At 46.1% G+C, this 13,750-nt stretch overlaps 1 protein-coding gene across 3 annotated transcripts in view; it reads right to left on the bottom strand.

Moving 5' to 3' along the window:
* LOC135525826 (protein unc-79 homolog) overlaps positions 1 to 13,750 on the bottom strand; it is a 49,106-nt gene that overhangs the window by 13,251 nt on the left and 22,105 nt on the right. For 2 of the 3 annotated variants that reach the window (XM_064953725.1, XM_064953723.1), the window contains 15 exons: positions 13,269 to 13,496; positions 12,995 to 13,145; positions 12,609 to 12,688; positions 12,302 to 12,450; positions 11,909 to 12,066; positions 10,952 to 11,133; positions 10,220 to 10,421; positions 9,818 to 9,997; positions 9,257 to 9,325; positions 8,438 to 8,727; positions 7,985 to 8,167; positions 7,621 to 7,783; positions 4,017 to 4,166; positions 2,500 to 3,870; positions 1,649 to 1,750 (listed from right to left, as the gene is read on the bottom strand). In XM_064953725.1, coding sequence (XP_064809797.1) covers positions 1,649 to 1,750; positions 2,500 to 3,870; positions 4,017 to 4,166; positions 7,621 to 7,783; positions 7,985 to 8,167; positions 8,438 to 8,727; positions 9,257 to 9,325; positions 9,818 to 9,997; positions 10,220 to 10,421; positions 10,952 to 11,133; positions 11,909 to 12,066; positions 12,302 to 12,450; positions 12,609 to 12,688; positions 12,995 to 13,145; positions 13,269 to 13,496 — 3,658 coding nt within the window. The remainder of the gene's footprint in view (positions 1 to 1,648; positions 1,751 to 2,499; positions 3,871 to 4,016; positions 4,167 to 7,620; positions 7,784 to 7,984; positions 8,168 to 8,437; positions 8,728 to 9,256; positions 9,326 to 9,817; positions 9,998 to 10,219; positions 10,422 to 10,951; positions 11,134 to 11,908; positions 12,067 to 12,301; positions 12,451 to 12,608; positions 12,689 to 12,994; positions 13,146 to 13,268; positions 13,497 to 13,750) is intronic. The other variant, XM_064953724.1, reaches the window with a different exon arrangement.

Below are 13,750 nucleotides of genomic sequence, written 5' to 3'. Positions count from 1 at the left end.
GGTCTGCATGTAGCACGCTACATGTCTATAATATGAGCTGGTCAGTATGTGTAGGTAATCCTTTCTAACGCAGCTTTTTTTAAATATAAATCACGTAGTAGAACTGCATAAGTGTTGCTCTCCAATTTCTGGAGGACCGAGTTTTGAAATCCGTGGAATTAGAGCGTTTGATTGTAAATATGCAGAAGGAGTCGAAAAAAGAACACACGGAAGGCTGTTGTATAAAACACCTGTCTCTGGATTACATCTTCAAACTAAGGGCAACCATGGCATCCGTGACAGAGAGGGAGAAGCTTCCATCCATATATACGGGTAAGAGAGTCCAGCTAGCTACAGTTTCAGATATTACATGTTTCTAATTTTGTCAGAAAGTCATTTTCATTTCAAGTTAAATTGTACTGTAGGGTAGTAACGTTATGAGTTGGTATTATGGTTCATTGTTTAGTTAGCTAGCTACATGTCTAAACAAAAGACTCCACTATGCAAATACCTATTTCAATAAAATGTTTATGATGTCACTGCGACATCTGTCGCTGGCAGCTGATAAATTCGCTCTGGCAACCTATTCCAATTTCAGAGTACTTTCAGCAGAGTGTGCCAAAGCACAGAATAACTGACACATTTATGAACGCTCAACACCCGTTGCATATGGCCAGTGTTAGTAAACATTGGCAAAAAAATGTCATTAAATTGTAGCCAGCAGCACAGTTGCAGTCACCAACGCTCTGGATTACATAAAAACAGCCTAACTAGCTCTGCAAGGGCGAGTAAAATGGTCAGAGTGAGCTGTTCTCTAATTGGTGTCTGGAAGTAGCTAGTCAAAGTCAGCCAGTTAGCTTGGGTGCTTGACTGCTGTTGTTAGGTCAGAACGCTCGGATCAACCCTACTTTTTGTCCAGAGCGTCCTGTCTGCAATCTGAATGCTCCGAGAGCGGAACACTCTGAATTTACGGACTGACAATTTTTAACACACCCGTAGTATAAACTAGCCTTTAGTCTTGAAATCTTTGGTTGTTTAACACATAGCTTCACATGTGAATCATTAAAGAGATGGGTGGGGCTAAAGCTTAAAAGGGTGTGAACGATGCTGAATGGGTGTAGACAAAGAAGGTACCAAAACATTCAAGGGCCATTTCTCAAAAGTGGGGTAACAAGTTTATCAACTTTCAGAGCAGAATTACTTTCCCATTGTTCCTCAACTGCAGTGTATGGTATACCATTTTCTAGCTCTGAGTCTCTACTTTTATCTAAGGTTAAAAAAAAACACAATTTCAAATTTTGCAACATAAGACCAAATCGAACCGGTCGGTCACATAATGTAGACACTGGTTTGGTGCTGGAGATGATGAATATGAGGTTGAAAAGTGGTGGAATTGCCCTTTAAAGCAACTGTCAGGAAAATGGGGGGTAGAAGACACTCACAGAGGTAAATATAAAAATGAAATGATTTAATGGCTTAGTTGCGCATATTCATTAATTTATATAGTCGGATTAGTAGAATCCTGATCTATTGATCAGAAAAATAAAATAACCATGAAAAAACTGCACTGGTGTCTTAATAAACAAAAGGAAAAACACTACTAAAAAAAATTATTTTACACCTTTAAAAGTCAAGGCCAAATGTCAATGTGGAAGTATTTGGAGCCTACTTGATACTGAAGAGCGGTTGCTTGTTTCTGGGATAGCAGCTTCAAGGGTGGGGGCTGAGGCCGATTCCCGTGGCTTTTCCAGGGGAGACAGAACTTTGTGATCTGCAAGGCAATGTGGGTGAGTGATGGTGCGGAATAGTGGCTGCTTCTGCATCTCAGCCTCCTCCTTACCTCACATGTAGGCAACTAGTTAGCGCATGGGATGCTGCAGACACCCAACGCCAATACAAATGTAGTGTTGAGAGCTACAAGTAATTAACTGCAAGTATACATTGAGTCCTAGTGAAAGAGCAATCGAAAATGAAGATGTGGTTTATTGATGTACTATTTAGTAAAAAAATAAATTTCTCATTTAGGCTATTACTAGTTCTTATGTGGACAGCTATTTATGGAAAGTGTGTTGCAGTAATTTGAAGGCGCTGTACTGATATTTACTCGGTTTCTCTGACTTTCTTTTACAGTAGGCTTTTCAGAAGTTTACCATGGGTTGGAATGGGAAAAGGGAGAGACAAAGCCACAGGACAGGAAACAGCAATGGTGACCAGTTGACTAAAGATTTGAGGTAGCATGGATATGCGACGAGACAATTTATATTTTGTTCATGTGGTTCTGCAATTCTAAGCAGACACTTTAGTAGAAAACGTATTTTATCAATCATATCTCATAAGCCCCCTCAAACCTTAAGAGATGTCATCACTGAAACACACATACATCCAAAGGCACATTGTGCATGAAGTCAGCATACTTATCTCAGGGGCACAGAAAAAGGAAACAGCAGCTGTAAGTCCATGCAGAGGGACCCCTCTCTCTGTACTTAGGCTCCTGTCTCCCCGGACCCTGGTCTCTCTTACCTGTGTCAGTGGGCTGCTCACCCAGCTTGTCCAGGGTGTTGAAGGAGATGTCTAGGTACTCTCTCTGGATGGCGCTCACAGCTATCTTCCTCTGCTTGCGTTGCCTGGGAACTATCTGGATCTTAAACTCTGCCTCGCCGTTCTCATCATCATCGGGTTTAAAGTCACTGTCATCAAGGTCCTCATCATCTTCTTCATAATATTCCTCTTCGTCGTTGTTGTTCCCCTCCAGAGAGGTGAGGGGTTCAACTGTGTCCTCAGGGATGTCCAGGAAGATCATTCTGCCAGACGGACTGGTCCCCAGACCCACCCCTGCCTTCAAGTCCTCAGGATGCACAAAGTCATCCAGGGAGGTGTCAGGGACAGCAGGGGTCTTCCTCAGCAGGTCCCTCTTCTGTTGTAAGCTGAGAGTCATGGGGCTCTCCAGGCCAGGGTGCACTGACCGGTCAGGCAGCTCCAGGGAGGTAGTGGGGGTTGCATAGCATGGCCTCCTCTGTAGAGGCTGTTGGGGGCTTTCTTTTGATGGGGAGTCTGTGGTCCTCTTCTCCTTAGAACAGTCCTCCACGCTCACCTGTACCATGGGGGACAGGCACACGGTGCTTCTGCTGGCAGGGGAGGCAGTGGGCCTGGTAGGGGAGGCAACGGGCTTGGCAGGGGGGGCAGCAGACCTGGCCGGGGAGGCAGGGGGCCTGGCAGGGGAGGCAGAGGGCCTGGCAGGGGAAGCAGGGGGCCTGGCACTCCCATTCAGCCTGGGGCCCATCACCATGTTCAGGTCAAACTCCTCGTCACTCTCCACGATCCTCAGTGGTGGTAGGGGCTCAAACACCAGGGAGTCGCTGTCGGACATGGAGAGGATGGAGTGCTTCTCTGGGATTGAAGTGCAGTCGGAGGAGAGATCAATGAGGTCCTGGTCCTCCTTCTCTGCAGAAGAGCCGCCTGTAAGAGGGGAGTCCAAGTCAGCCTTGTCCTCAAACGTCTCCATGCAGCTGAGGCGCACCTCTGGGATGACAGGCCTGGAGCAGTCTGAGTGGCCCCCCCGGGTTCCTGAACGGTCCTGGTGGTCACTGCCCTCTGCTCGGCCTGAGGAGCCGTCTGACGAGCCCTTCCCATGGCCCCCTGTCCGCCTGGGGTGGGAGGTGGTGGAGGAGGGGGGCCCGGGGGTACCATGCTGCAGGTCACAGCGGTCTATGCAGGACTTGCGTCGGTGCTCGTCCAGGTTGTAGAGGATGGAGTCAGTGTTGGAAATGTCCAGGGACTTCTGCTTGTGCATGGCCTGCAGACGCTTCTTCCTGGTGCTCTCCTCCCTCACACAGTGCAAGATGTTGTCCTGCACTGCACTCGCCTCACGGTACTCAGACAGCTCAATTTCACCTGACGCAGACAAAGAGAGGATCAAAAGACAGATCATATCTGATTGGGAAAATCTGTGAATGCTCAATTCATGTCAGCGAAGCATTTAAGTTCAATTAATGTAATTGCTGGATAAAATAGATCATCCTTTGAGACGATATTCATACTTTTCTGGGCATTCAGCTCTACCGGCTGGTACTTGACAGACTTGCTGCCACCGATTCTTTTCAGACGGGCAAAGAAGGTCTGAGACTCCTTGTTGCCTGCTCCAGTTGGTGTGTCATGAACGTCAGACTCATCAAACACACTGTCCTCCTCTGAAAAAAAACATCATACACATTACAGATGTAGGATCTTTTGTTGCCAACTATTTTCTTGCACTGCAGGAAATGCGGATGTGCTTTGTGATTTACATAAATTCACTGAAAACCCACATTAACACACAGTTATATTAACATTATTGCCTTTTCATGCAGACAATTCTTTGGCCAGCAAATAACCTAACCACCGATCAAGCAACATTATGGACTAAATTTTCAAATCCTGTTGCTGAAGGATTATTTTGCAGCAACAATATAAGTCAAATTAAGATCCTACATCTGTATTTTTGGGCTTTGACGGAGACTTGGATCACCCAAGAGTACACTGCTACTCCAGCTGCTCTCTCTTAATTTCTCTCATAGTCCAAGAGCATCTGGTCATCGTGGTAGGAATCTCCTATGTGGAGATTTTATTTTTTCTCCCTCTCTCACCTGTCCATCTCCTCATTTGAAGTCCACTCAAGCTTAACATTGTTGTCATCTACCACCTACCAGGTGTCCTTAGAGAATTCCTCAATGAGCTTGAAACCTTGATAAGCTCATTTCCTGATGATGGCTCACTGCTCTTCGTACTTGACGACTTCAACCTCCTGACATCTGCCTTCAATTCATTTCTTTCCAACTCTCTCTTTCCCCTCCTTGCCTCTTTTGACCTCATCTTTCCCAGTGCCCTCCCACTCACAAGGCAGACAATATGCTTGACCTCATCTTTCCCAGTGCCCTCCCACTTACAAGGCAGACAATATGCTTGACCTCATCTTTCCCAGTGCCCTCCCACTCACAAGACAGACAATATGCTTGACCTCATCTTTCCCAGTGCCCTCCCACTTACAAGGCAGACAATATGCTTGACCTCATCTTTCCCAGTCCCCTCCCACTCACAAGGCAGACAATATGCTTGACCTCATCTTTCCCAGTGCCCTCCCACTCACAAGGCAGACAATATGCTTGACCTCATCTTTCCCAGTCCCCTCCCACTTACAAGGCAGACAATATGCTTGACCTCATCTTTCCCAGTGCCCTCCCACTCACAAGACAGACAATATGCTTGACCTCATCTTTCCCAGTGCCCTCCCACTCACAAGGCAGACAATATGCTTGACCTCATTTTTCCCAGTGCCCTCCCACTCACAAGGCAGACAATATGCTTGACCTCATCTTTCCCAGTGCCCTCCCACTCACAAGGCAGACAATATGCTTGACCTCATCTTTCCCAGTGCCCTCCCACTCACAAGGCAGAAAATATGCTTGACCTCATCTTTCCCAGTCCCCGCCCACTCACAAGGCAGACAATATGCTTTTCTTTTCTGTCTCCCTTTCCTCTAAACCTAGTCACTTAGCCCCTACCCATATGGTCATGAGCCGTCGCAATCTTCGCTCTCTCTCTCCCACTACTTTCTCCTCTTCTATTCTATCATATCTCCCTTCTGCTAAATCCTTCTCACTCCTGTATCCTGATTCTGCCTCTTGGACCCTACTCTGCGTGCAGCTGAGCGAAAATTTAAACTTCCGGAGGATCTATCATCCTTTCACTCCCTCCTCTCTACCTTCTCTTCCTCTGTATCCGCTGCTAAAGCCACTTTCTATCACTCTAAATGTTGAGCTTCTGCCTCTAACCTTGGAAACTCTTTTCCACCTTCTCCTCCCTCCTTAATCCTCCACCGCCTCCTCCTCCCTCTCTGCAGACAACTTTATCAGCCACTTTGTCAACCACTCCTCATACACTCAGCCTATTGAGTCCTCTGGTCCCACTCGCACAGAAGTACCCTACGCCTTAAGCTCTTTCTCCCATCTCTCTCCAGATGAAATCCTGAGACTAATGAAGTCCGGCCGCCCGACAACTTGCTCGCTCCACCCCATCCCCTCCTCCCTTCTCTAGACCATCTCTGGAGACCTTCTCCCATTCCTCACTTCACTCATCAACTCATCCCTGACCACTGGCTGAATCCCCTCTGACTTCAAAATGTCCCGAGTCCCTCCCCTCCTCCTACACTCGACAACTCTGACTTCAAAAACTACAGACCGGTATCCCTTCTTTCTTTTCTTTCCAAAACACTTGAGCGTTCCGTCTCTGACCATCTCTCTCGCTATCTCTCCCAGAGCGATCTTCTTGATCCTAACTAGTCAGGTTTCAAGACGGGTCCCTCAACCGAAACTGCTTTTCTCTGTGTCACGGAGGCTCTCCACACTGCCAAATCTGACTCTCTCTCCTCTGTTCTCATCCTTCTAGATCTATCTGCTGTCTTCGACACTGAACCATCAGATCCTCCTCTCCACCTTCTCAGGGCTGGGCGTCTCAGGCGCTGCACACTCTTGGATTGCATCCTACCTGGCAGGCCGCTCCTACCAGGTGACGTGGAGAGGATCTGTGTCTGCACAATGTACTCTCACTACTGATGCACCACATACTCGCACTACTCTCTGTACACCAAGTTACTCGGCGCTGTCATGTCCTCCTTTATGCTCTACAACGTCCAAAGAATACGACCCTACCTCACACAGGAAGAGGCGCAGGTCCTAATCCAGGCACTTGTCATCTCCCGTCTAGACTACTGCAACTCGCTGTTGGCTGGGCTCCCCATTTGTGCCATCAAACCCCTGCAACTTTTGCAGAATGCAGCAGCGGTTTTCAACCTCCCAAGTTCTCCCATGTCACCCCGCTCCTCTGCACACTCCACTGGCTTCCAGTCAAAGCTTGCATCCACTACAAGACCCTGGTATTGCCTACGATGCAACAAGAGGAACTGTCCCTCACTACCTTCAGAGCTCCCGAGTGGACTGCACCTCAGGCACTGCATCTCAGTGTTAGAGGCGTCACTACAGACCCGGGTTTGATTCAAGGCTGTATCACAACCAGCCATGATTGGGAGTCCCATTGGGCAGCGCACAACTGGCCCAGCGTCGGGTTAGGGTTTGGCTGGGGTATGCCGTCATTGTAAATAAGAATTTGTTCTTAACTGACTTGCCTAGTTAAATAAAGGTTAAATGCTGAAACCCTACACCCCAATCCGAGCACTCCGTTCTGCTAACTCTGGTCTCTTGGCCCTCCCACCCCTACAGGAGGGCAGCTTCCACTCAGCCTAGTCCAAGCTCTTTGTTGTGGCACCCCAATGGTGGTACCAGCTTTCCCCCTGAAGCTAGGATAGCAGAGTCCTTGCCCATATTTCCGAAAACATTTGTAACCCTACCTCTTCAAAGACTATCTTAAATAATCCCACAGCACCACCCTCGCATCCACTCCTCACTTTATTGAGGAAAATGTACTTACTATGACTGTGATATGTTGTTGTATCCCCGAGCTATCTTATGATAAATACACTAACTGCAAGTAGCTCTGGATAAGAGCGTCTGCTAAATGACTAAAATGTAATGTAAATGTAATATTCCTGATCATTTAAAATAAAAGCCTATATTTATAATCCAGGCATGTGACAATCGCTGTTGTCCCCACCTTTCTCTTTCTCGTTGTAGCGGCTGATGTTGGAGTTGTCACTATAGAGGGGTCCAGCAGTGGCATGGGGCCTACAGCTGTGGTACTGGGCATTCAGGGTGTTGATGGTGATGTGGATCAGGTGCAGAACCCCTTTACTCACATCCATATCCCTGTAGGGGTACTGAGACCACACACAGGATCGATAGAAGTGAAGGGTAAGTACAAAGCAACTTAATATATATAGATTAGCTGTCCTCAATATTACATTTTCACAATTACAGGTAATCAATTATAGACACACTGCATCTATAAAGTTTACAATGTAAACACATTCACATAGTGAATAAGATTTCATTATATTCCAACTGTGGGTGGTGTGTACCTTGTAGAGGATGACCAGCAGGGCTTTGAGCCACATCTGTCTGATGTGTGGCTGCAGGGCCCAGAGAGAGCAACGCGGCGGCTGCTGGAAGTAGTGTCTGAGCTGGGGGCAGGTGCAGTACTTCAACACCTGGACCACCAGGGGGAGCAGCTGCTTCCCCAGCCCAATGTTGTAGTCCATCACCTGGAGGAGATATCACATCACACCAGGTTCTTCTTGATGCTTGACAGATTGTCATAATTCACATCATTCAGCAGCAGCAACACAATGCTTAAAACTTTACAGTGGGAAACAATGTGAAAAACTCCCATCTTTCATGTACTCCCAACTGAAGCAGGATTTCTCTCGGGTTTAAACTCTAGATTTACTCAAGGATTGTCTTTTAAAACAAATGTTAGAACTAGTACAGCAGTAACTCAAGAGTCATTTATAGGGTTAATGATATCCTCTAACCTGTGCGATGCCAGCAATGAAAGCATTGAAGCAGGTGGAGGTCCTCATCTTTTGCGGTGCGATCATGAAGCAACCCTCCTGCTGGTCATAGCCCAGCAGCACATACAGATGGCGCTTCACCGAGTTGAAGGCCTTGGCACTGCCGATGTCTGCCTCAGCACTGCTCTTGTCTTTGGCCATGAACTTCATGAGTACCATGATGAGCTGGTGCACCGTCTGGTGATCTATCCCAGCATCCTCTGGGAGCAGGTCCCTGATGACCGAGTCATCCTCCATTGAGGGGCTGTGGCCTTGGAGAGGGGCCAAAGCATCAGGGTTAAAAGGCAGGAGGAAGCGTGCTGCCGACATGGGAGCGGATGGAGAGGGGCGGTGAAGCAGGGGAACAAAGCTCGGGGGAGGGTACGACAGTCATCGGACTTGGTCTACATTTGGCAGGGTGATTACCTATATGGACGTCACTTTAACATTGTCATGAAATATGTAAAATGCAAACAGAAAATGACAAGCTATCAAGATAGCAAGAGTAACGGACTACCCACTGGGCACAGATGTCAGTTCAACGTCTACTCCACATTGGTTCAACGTAATTTCATTGAAATGACGTGGGAACAACATTCATTCAACCAGTGTATGCCCAGTGGGTATCTATGAATTTTGGATGAAAAGCAATGAATGTCAGTGAAGAGCAAACATTGCTTTTTCATCAAGTTTCCTGATGCCCATCAACTTTATGAGTAGCCATAAGTTAGTCATATGATGCGATTTATGCTGAAGGGAATGTTGATCTGTTTCTATATTTAGATTTGGATTGTTATTTACCTGGCAGGACTTTCTCTATCATATCTCCCAGAGTCGGGGCAGAGTGCTCTTGCCTCGTAAGCCTTAAAGCTAAAAACCACACATGAAGAATGCAATTTAGGAGAATGTTCTTGGGAGGTAGCACAGGACACAAGTCTGAGCTTCCAGATAACCCTATACATCCCAATGTCTCACACCATTCACATAAAGTCATCCTAATATGTATTTGGATGCTGAGACTTTTCCGAGTTATTCTATTAATAATTTCACCTCCACTTGCTTACTCAAGCTCAACAACCACACAGTCTAAAGCCAAGAGTAAACCCCCTCTCCCAGAAACTCAGACCGCATGCTGTGCAGGGTCAATGAGGAAATCACAGAGAAGACAAACCTCTTACCTCCAGCAAGATAACAAATCACTGAGAAAATATGCAATTGAGTGAAACAAACAGGAATAAAGATTTTGTAGGTATACTAACAGAACAGAGAGGTGAATTGATGACGAGAGAAACAGTAGAAGCATGGGACAGACAAAGGCTGAGAGCTACGGACTAGTAGCCTAAGCAACCGATGGACACTCACGTAGTCGGTTACACAGAGTCTCTGGGAGGGAGAAGGCTCGCTTGGTTGTGGACGGGCCCTTGATGCTGTCACGGAGGGAACGCACACTCTTCTGGCGGTTCCTGGCAAAGCGCGCCCGTCTGATTTTCCACATCGCTGCATCACTAAGGTTGGCCACGTTGGTACGCACAGCTGTGATGGCTGACAAGGAGAGGCAAGGAAGGAAAGATAAATAACATACATCAATGTGCCGATGTCTCATAACGCTTAACACACCTCCACCACACGAACATGAACTGTAATGTTCTGATTTCACAGGTTTATGTTTCCCTACATGCTTGGTTTGTTGTATTGAACATAAGTCATAGTGAAAATTCTATTCTGCAGACTATGTAACTGATAAAATCCCCCAGCTGGGCATACTAGTGGGAAAAGGGAACTCCTTGTTGCAGTCCAGGTGGAGCTGGGCCTCCAGGGAGAGCGTCTCGAAGCGGTTCACAAAGAACTCCCAGCTGAGGGCAGGGACTTCCTGCTTCAGGTGGTGCAGCATCAACAGCTTGCTGAGGATGATGGGTCGGTCCCTCACCACCGTGTCGAACTGGAAGTCCAGGCACAGACACAAGCCCTGCAGACACACAAACACACAGACACAGACATACAAACACACAGACACAGACACACAAAGACATACAAACACACAGACACACAAACACACAGACATACAGAAACAGATATACAAACACACAGACACACAAACACACAGACATACAGAAACAGACACACAGACACACAGACACACAAACACACAGACATACAGAAACAGACACACAAACACACAGACACAGACACACAAACACAGACATACAAACACACAGACACACAAACACAGACATACAAACACACAGACACACAAACACACAGACATACAGAAACAGACACACAAACACACAGACACAGACATACACAAGTGTTAGCACTGCACTTACATGTTTTTGTGTTATTCATCAATAGAAAATTGTTTGCTGACTTGCTGCGAAGCAATTTGTCCTCCAGGACAAGAAAGACTCCATACACGTTATCAATTGTCACATGAAAAGTGGTTGTATGGCAGTTTAATAGTATTTATCTTGGCCTAGATAGATATCTGTTAATCACCTGTAGTGCTGGGCTCTTGATGGTGTCCAGCAGCAGCCTGGCGCGTGTGGCCACAGCCGGGTTGACATCCTCCACAGAGGCCAGGAAGCTGCAGAAGGCATGGGCCAGGGAGTACTTCAGCAGGTGGTTCTTCGTCAAAGAACCAATGTCTAGGAACCGACAGAGCACCGCCACCTTCTCCACTGGGAGTTCCCATGACAACACAGACAGGACACAACATCAAGACAACATCTCAGCGCCATGTCACATTTAGTTTGATAGGACACTGCAAAGGATAATGTTAAAAGCAGCATCACTCTAAAACTGATGGGTAATGTACAGTGTCACTAGATGGCAGTGTGGCAGTGGAGGGAGTGGAGATAGTATTATTGTAGCCAGATTGCCTGTGGGCCATAGTGATGCTTTGGCACCCAACTGGTATCTTTTTGGGTTGATTTACACAAACAGGTAAATTACCATGTTTCAGAATAGCTAATATGAGGCCATAATTAGATCATTAACATTCATGATCATCATCCTACGGTTCACGTGTGTACACAACCTGTAGTCATGACAACTCATTAGCAATTGTTCATGTTATTTTGCAATGTTACTTTGCAAGCAATATGCAATAAACATCTGCTTTCTATGCTGTTTGAAGTCAGAGTCTGTTAAATCACTTCATGTGAATTTAACAGACTGATATTATTATATTATATTCTAATCTGATTTAGTGGGGTTTGGTTAAATGCGGAAGACACATTTCAGTTGAATGCATTCAGTTGTACAACTGACTAGATATTCCCCTTTCCCTTGATTGGTGCTCTGTGACATTGTCAACAATAAAACAGCAAAAAATGAATTCAAAGATAGATGTTTGTATCTATTCATATCATCACATTCCTATCATCACATACAGTACCCCCCCACACACACACACACACACATACGTGAGGTGAAGGCTCATATATAATTCACCTGCTTCGAAGCGTATCTTCCAGTCCTTGCTGTTAAAGTTGCTGTCCACCAGGTTCCAAAAGATGTCTGCTCCATGGGAGAGGGAGAGGGCATGCAGGAGCTGGGGCACGGCCAAGGAGGCCAGCTGGCAGAACTCTGACTTCAGCATGGTCCACAGGCTGGAACACACTATCACATTAGACACACACGCATACCTGGCTGCTTTTCACGTATTTGATGATCAAGTTCAACTGACATCAAGATCGTGATCAACGATTTCAGTTTCAGCATGTAGCTACATCTCATGGCTCAAGGCATGTTTAAAGAAAGTACTAGTGGAGATTTCTGTAAACAAACAACAAGCTACATGTGAAACTGCAGGAGGGGCCCCATGCGGTGATGGTGACTGCTGACCTGGGAATGAGCATCTTCTCCTGGATGTGGGCCAGGAACTGGGGGTGGTCCTTACGGGCCAGGTACAGACACTCTCCGTGGAGACACAGGATATTCAGACAGTTCAGCATGTTGAACAGGATATCAGGCTCCTCAAACTTAGACATTTCCTACAAAGGGAACAAAAGGTACATTTCCTTTGCTCACTCAATCTTTTCTAATGAGGATACAGGATTATTGTCTTTGATTAGGCATCTATTATATTCTATAGACAAGTTATATCTTGACAAGATGACTTAACACTGGATAAAGGTGGACTGGCAGGTACCTGCAGAATAGTGTATATTAGCTTGAGAGATACAGGGAGCTGCTGGTAGGAAAACTTCTTATCAGCATTATTCTTCATTGCTGTAAGAGAGAAATCGTTGCTGTAAAAAGAGAGAATTCCCCAGCAGAGGAGAAACTATGCAGTGTTTCCTTTTCATGTTGTACGCAGCCTCTGAACTGTTACAGAGAAATGTTCATCTCATGTTTTTTTCTTCATGTCATAAAATTCATTTGGGATTAGATTTTGGTAATGCTGAGGTATTTACACCTACAAAACTGAGAATTGTTCTGCTTGTGTTTAATCAGATCTGTATCAGTACACTGAGATATTCGGTACTCAATCCAAAACCCTTCCATCCCAAGCTTTATTTCGCCATGGATACATACGTGGGTTGTCAGGAGAGTAACTTTGAATTGTAGGGTTGTCAGTGTGTGTGCTGGCAGGGTTGTCCGCTTCCTCTGCCCCTTGCTTTGTCCGTTGTTCAGGCCCAAACACTTGAGGCAACAGCAATGTGTCCTCCAAGATGTCTGTTGACTCCTATAGTCAAGACACAATAATGTCTACTGACAACCAAATACAGTAAGAATTACAAACCATTGAAAAACAATTGGACCGATTCAGGACATGCTGTTTTTACAGGAGTCTGCTTGTGTGTCTCACCACCAGACGTATCTCCTCCCTGGGGGTGAGTCTCTCCAGGAGCTCACAGCCTAGCTGGTAGCACAAAATGCTGGACTGGCACAGGCTGCACTCTAGAGCCTTCTCATCCTTCTGACAGGTGTGGGAGCCCCCCCACGGGGCCTGGAAGACATTGTTGATGATGCCCACAATGTCCTTCCCCAGGCTGCTTTCCAGACCGAGCATCACACCGTCATCCTGGAGCTCCATCTGAACAAGGACATTGTAGCTGGGTTTATTGTGTCAGTTGCCCTGTCTTTTTTTTCTATTTGCTTTTTATTTTTAGATTATGCACTTTGAGATTATTCTGTATAATGGAAAGCGCTTTACAAATGGATTAAATTATTATTAGAAGTAAGGAACCACTACAACATTGTTGGACAGGAGAACCCACAGAAATAGAAAGTGGGACAGAACTCAGCTTGGTGGCTCTGAGGTATTCAATAAGGTATTGTAAAATGTAA

The sequence above is a fragment of the Oncorhynchus masou genome, chromosome 32, assembly GCF_036934945.1.
Source record: "Oncorhynchus masou masou isolate Uvic2021 chromosome 32, UVic_Omas_1.1, whole genome shotgun sequence".
Lineage (NCBI taxonomy): Eukaryota > Metazoa > Chordata > Actinopteri > Salmoniformes > Salmonidae > Oncorhynchus > Oncorhynchus masou.
Note: the sequence above shows the minus strand (reverse complement) of the source record. Positions and strands in the feature narration are given on the sequence as shown.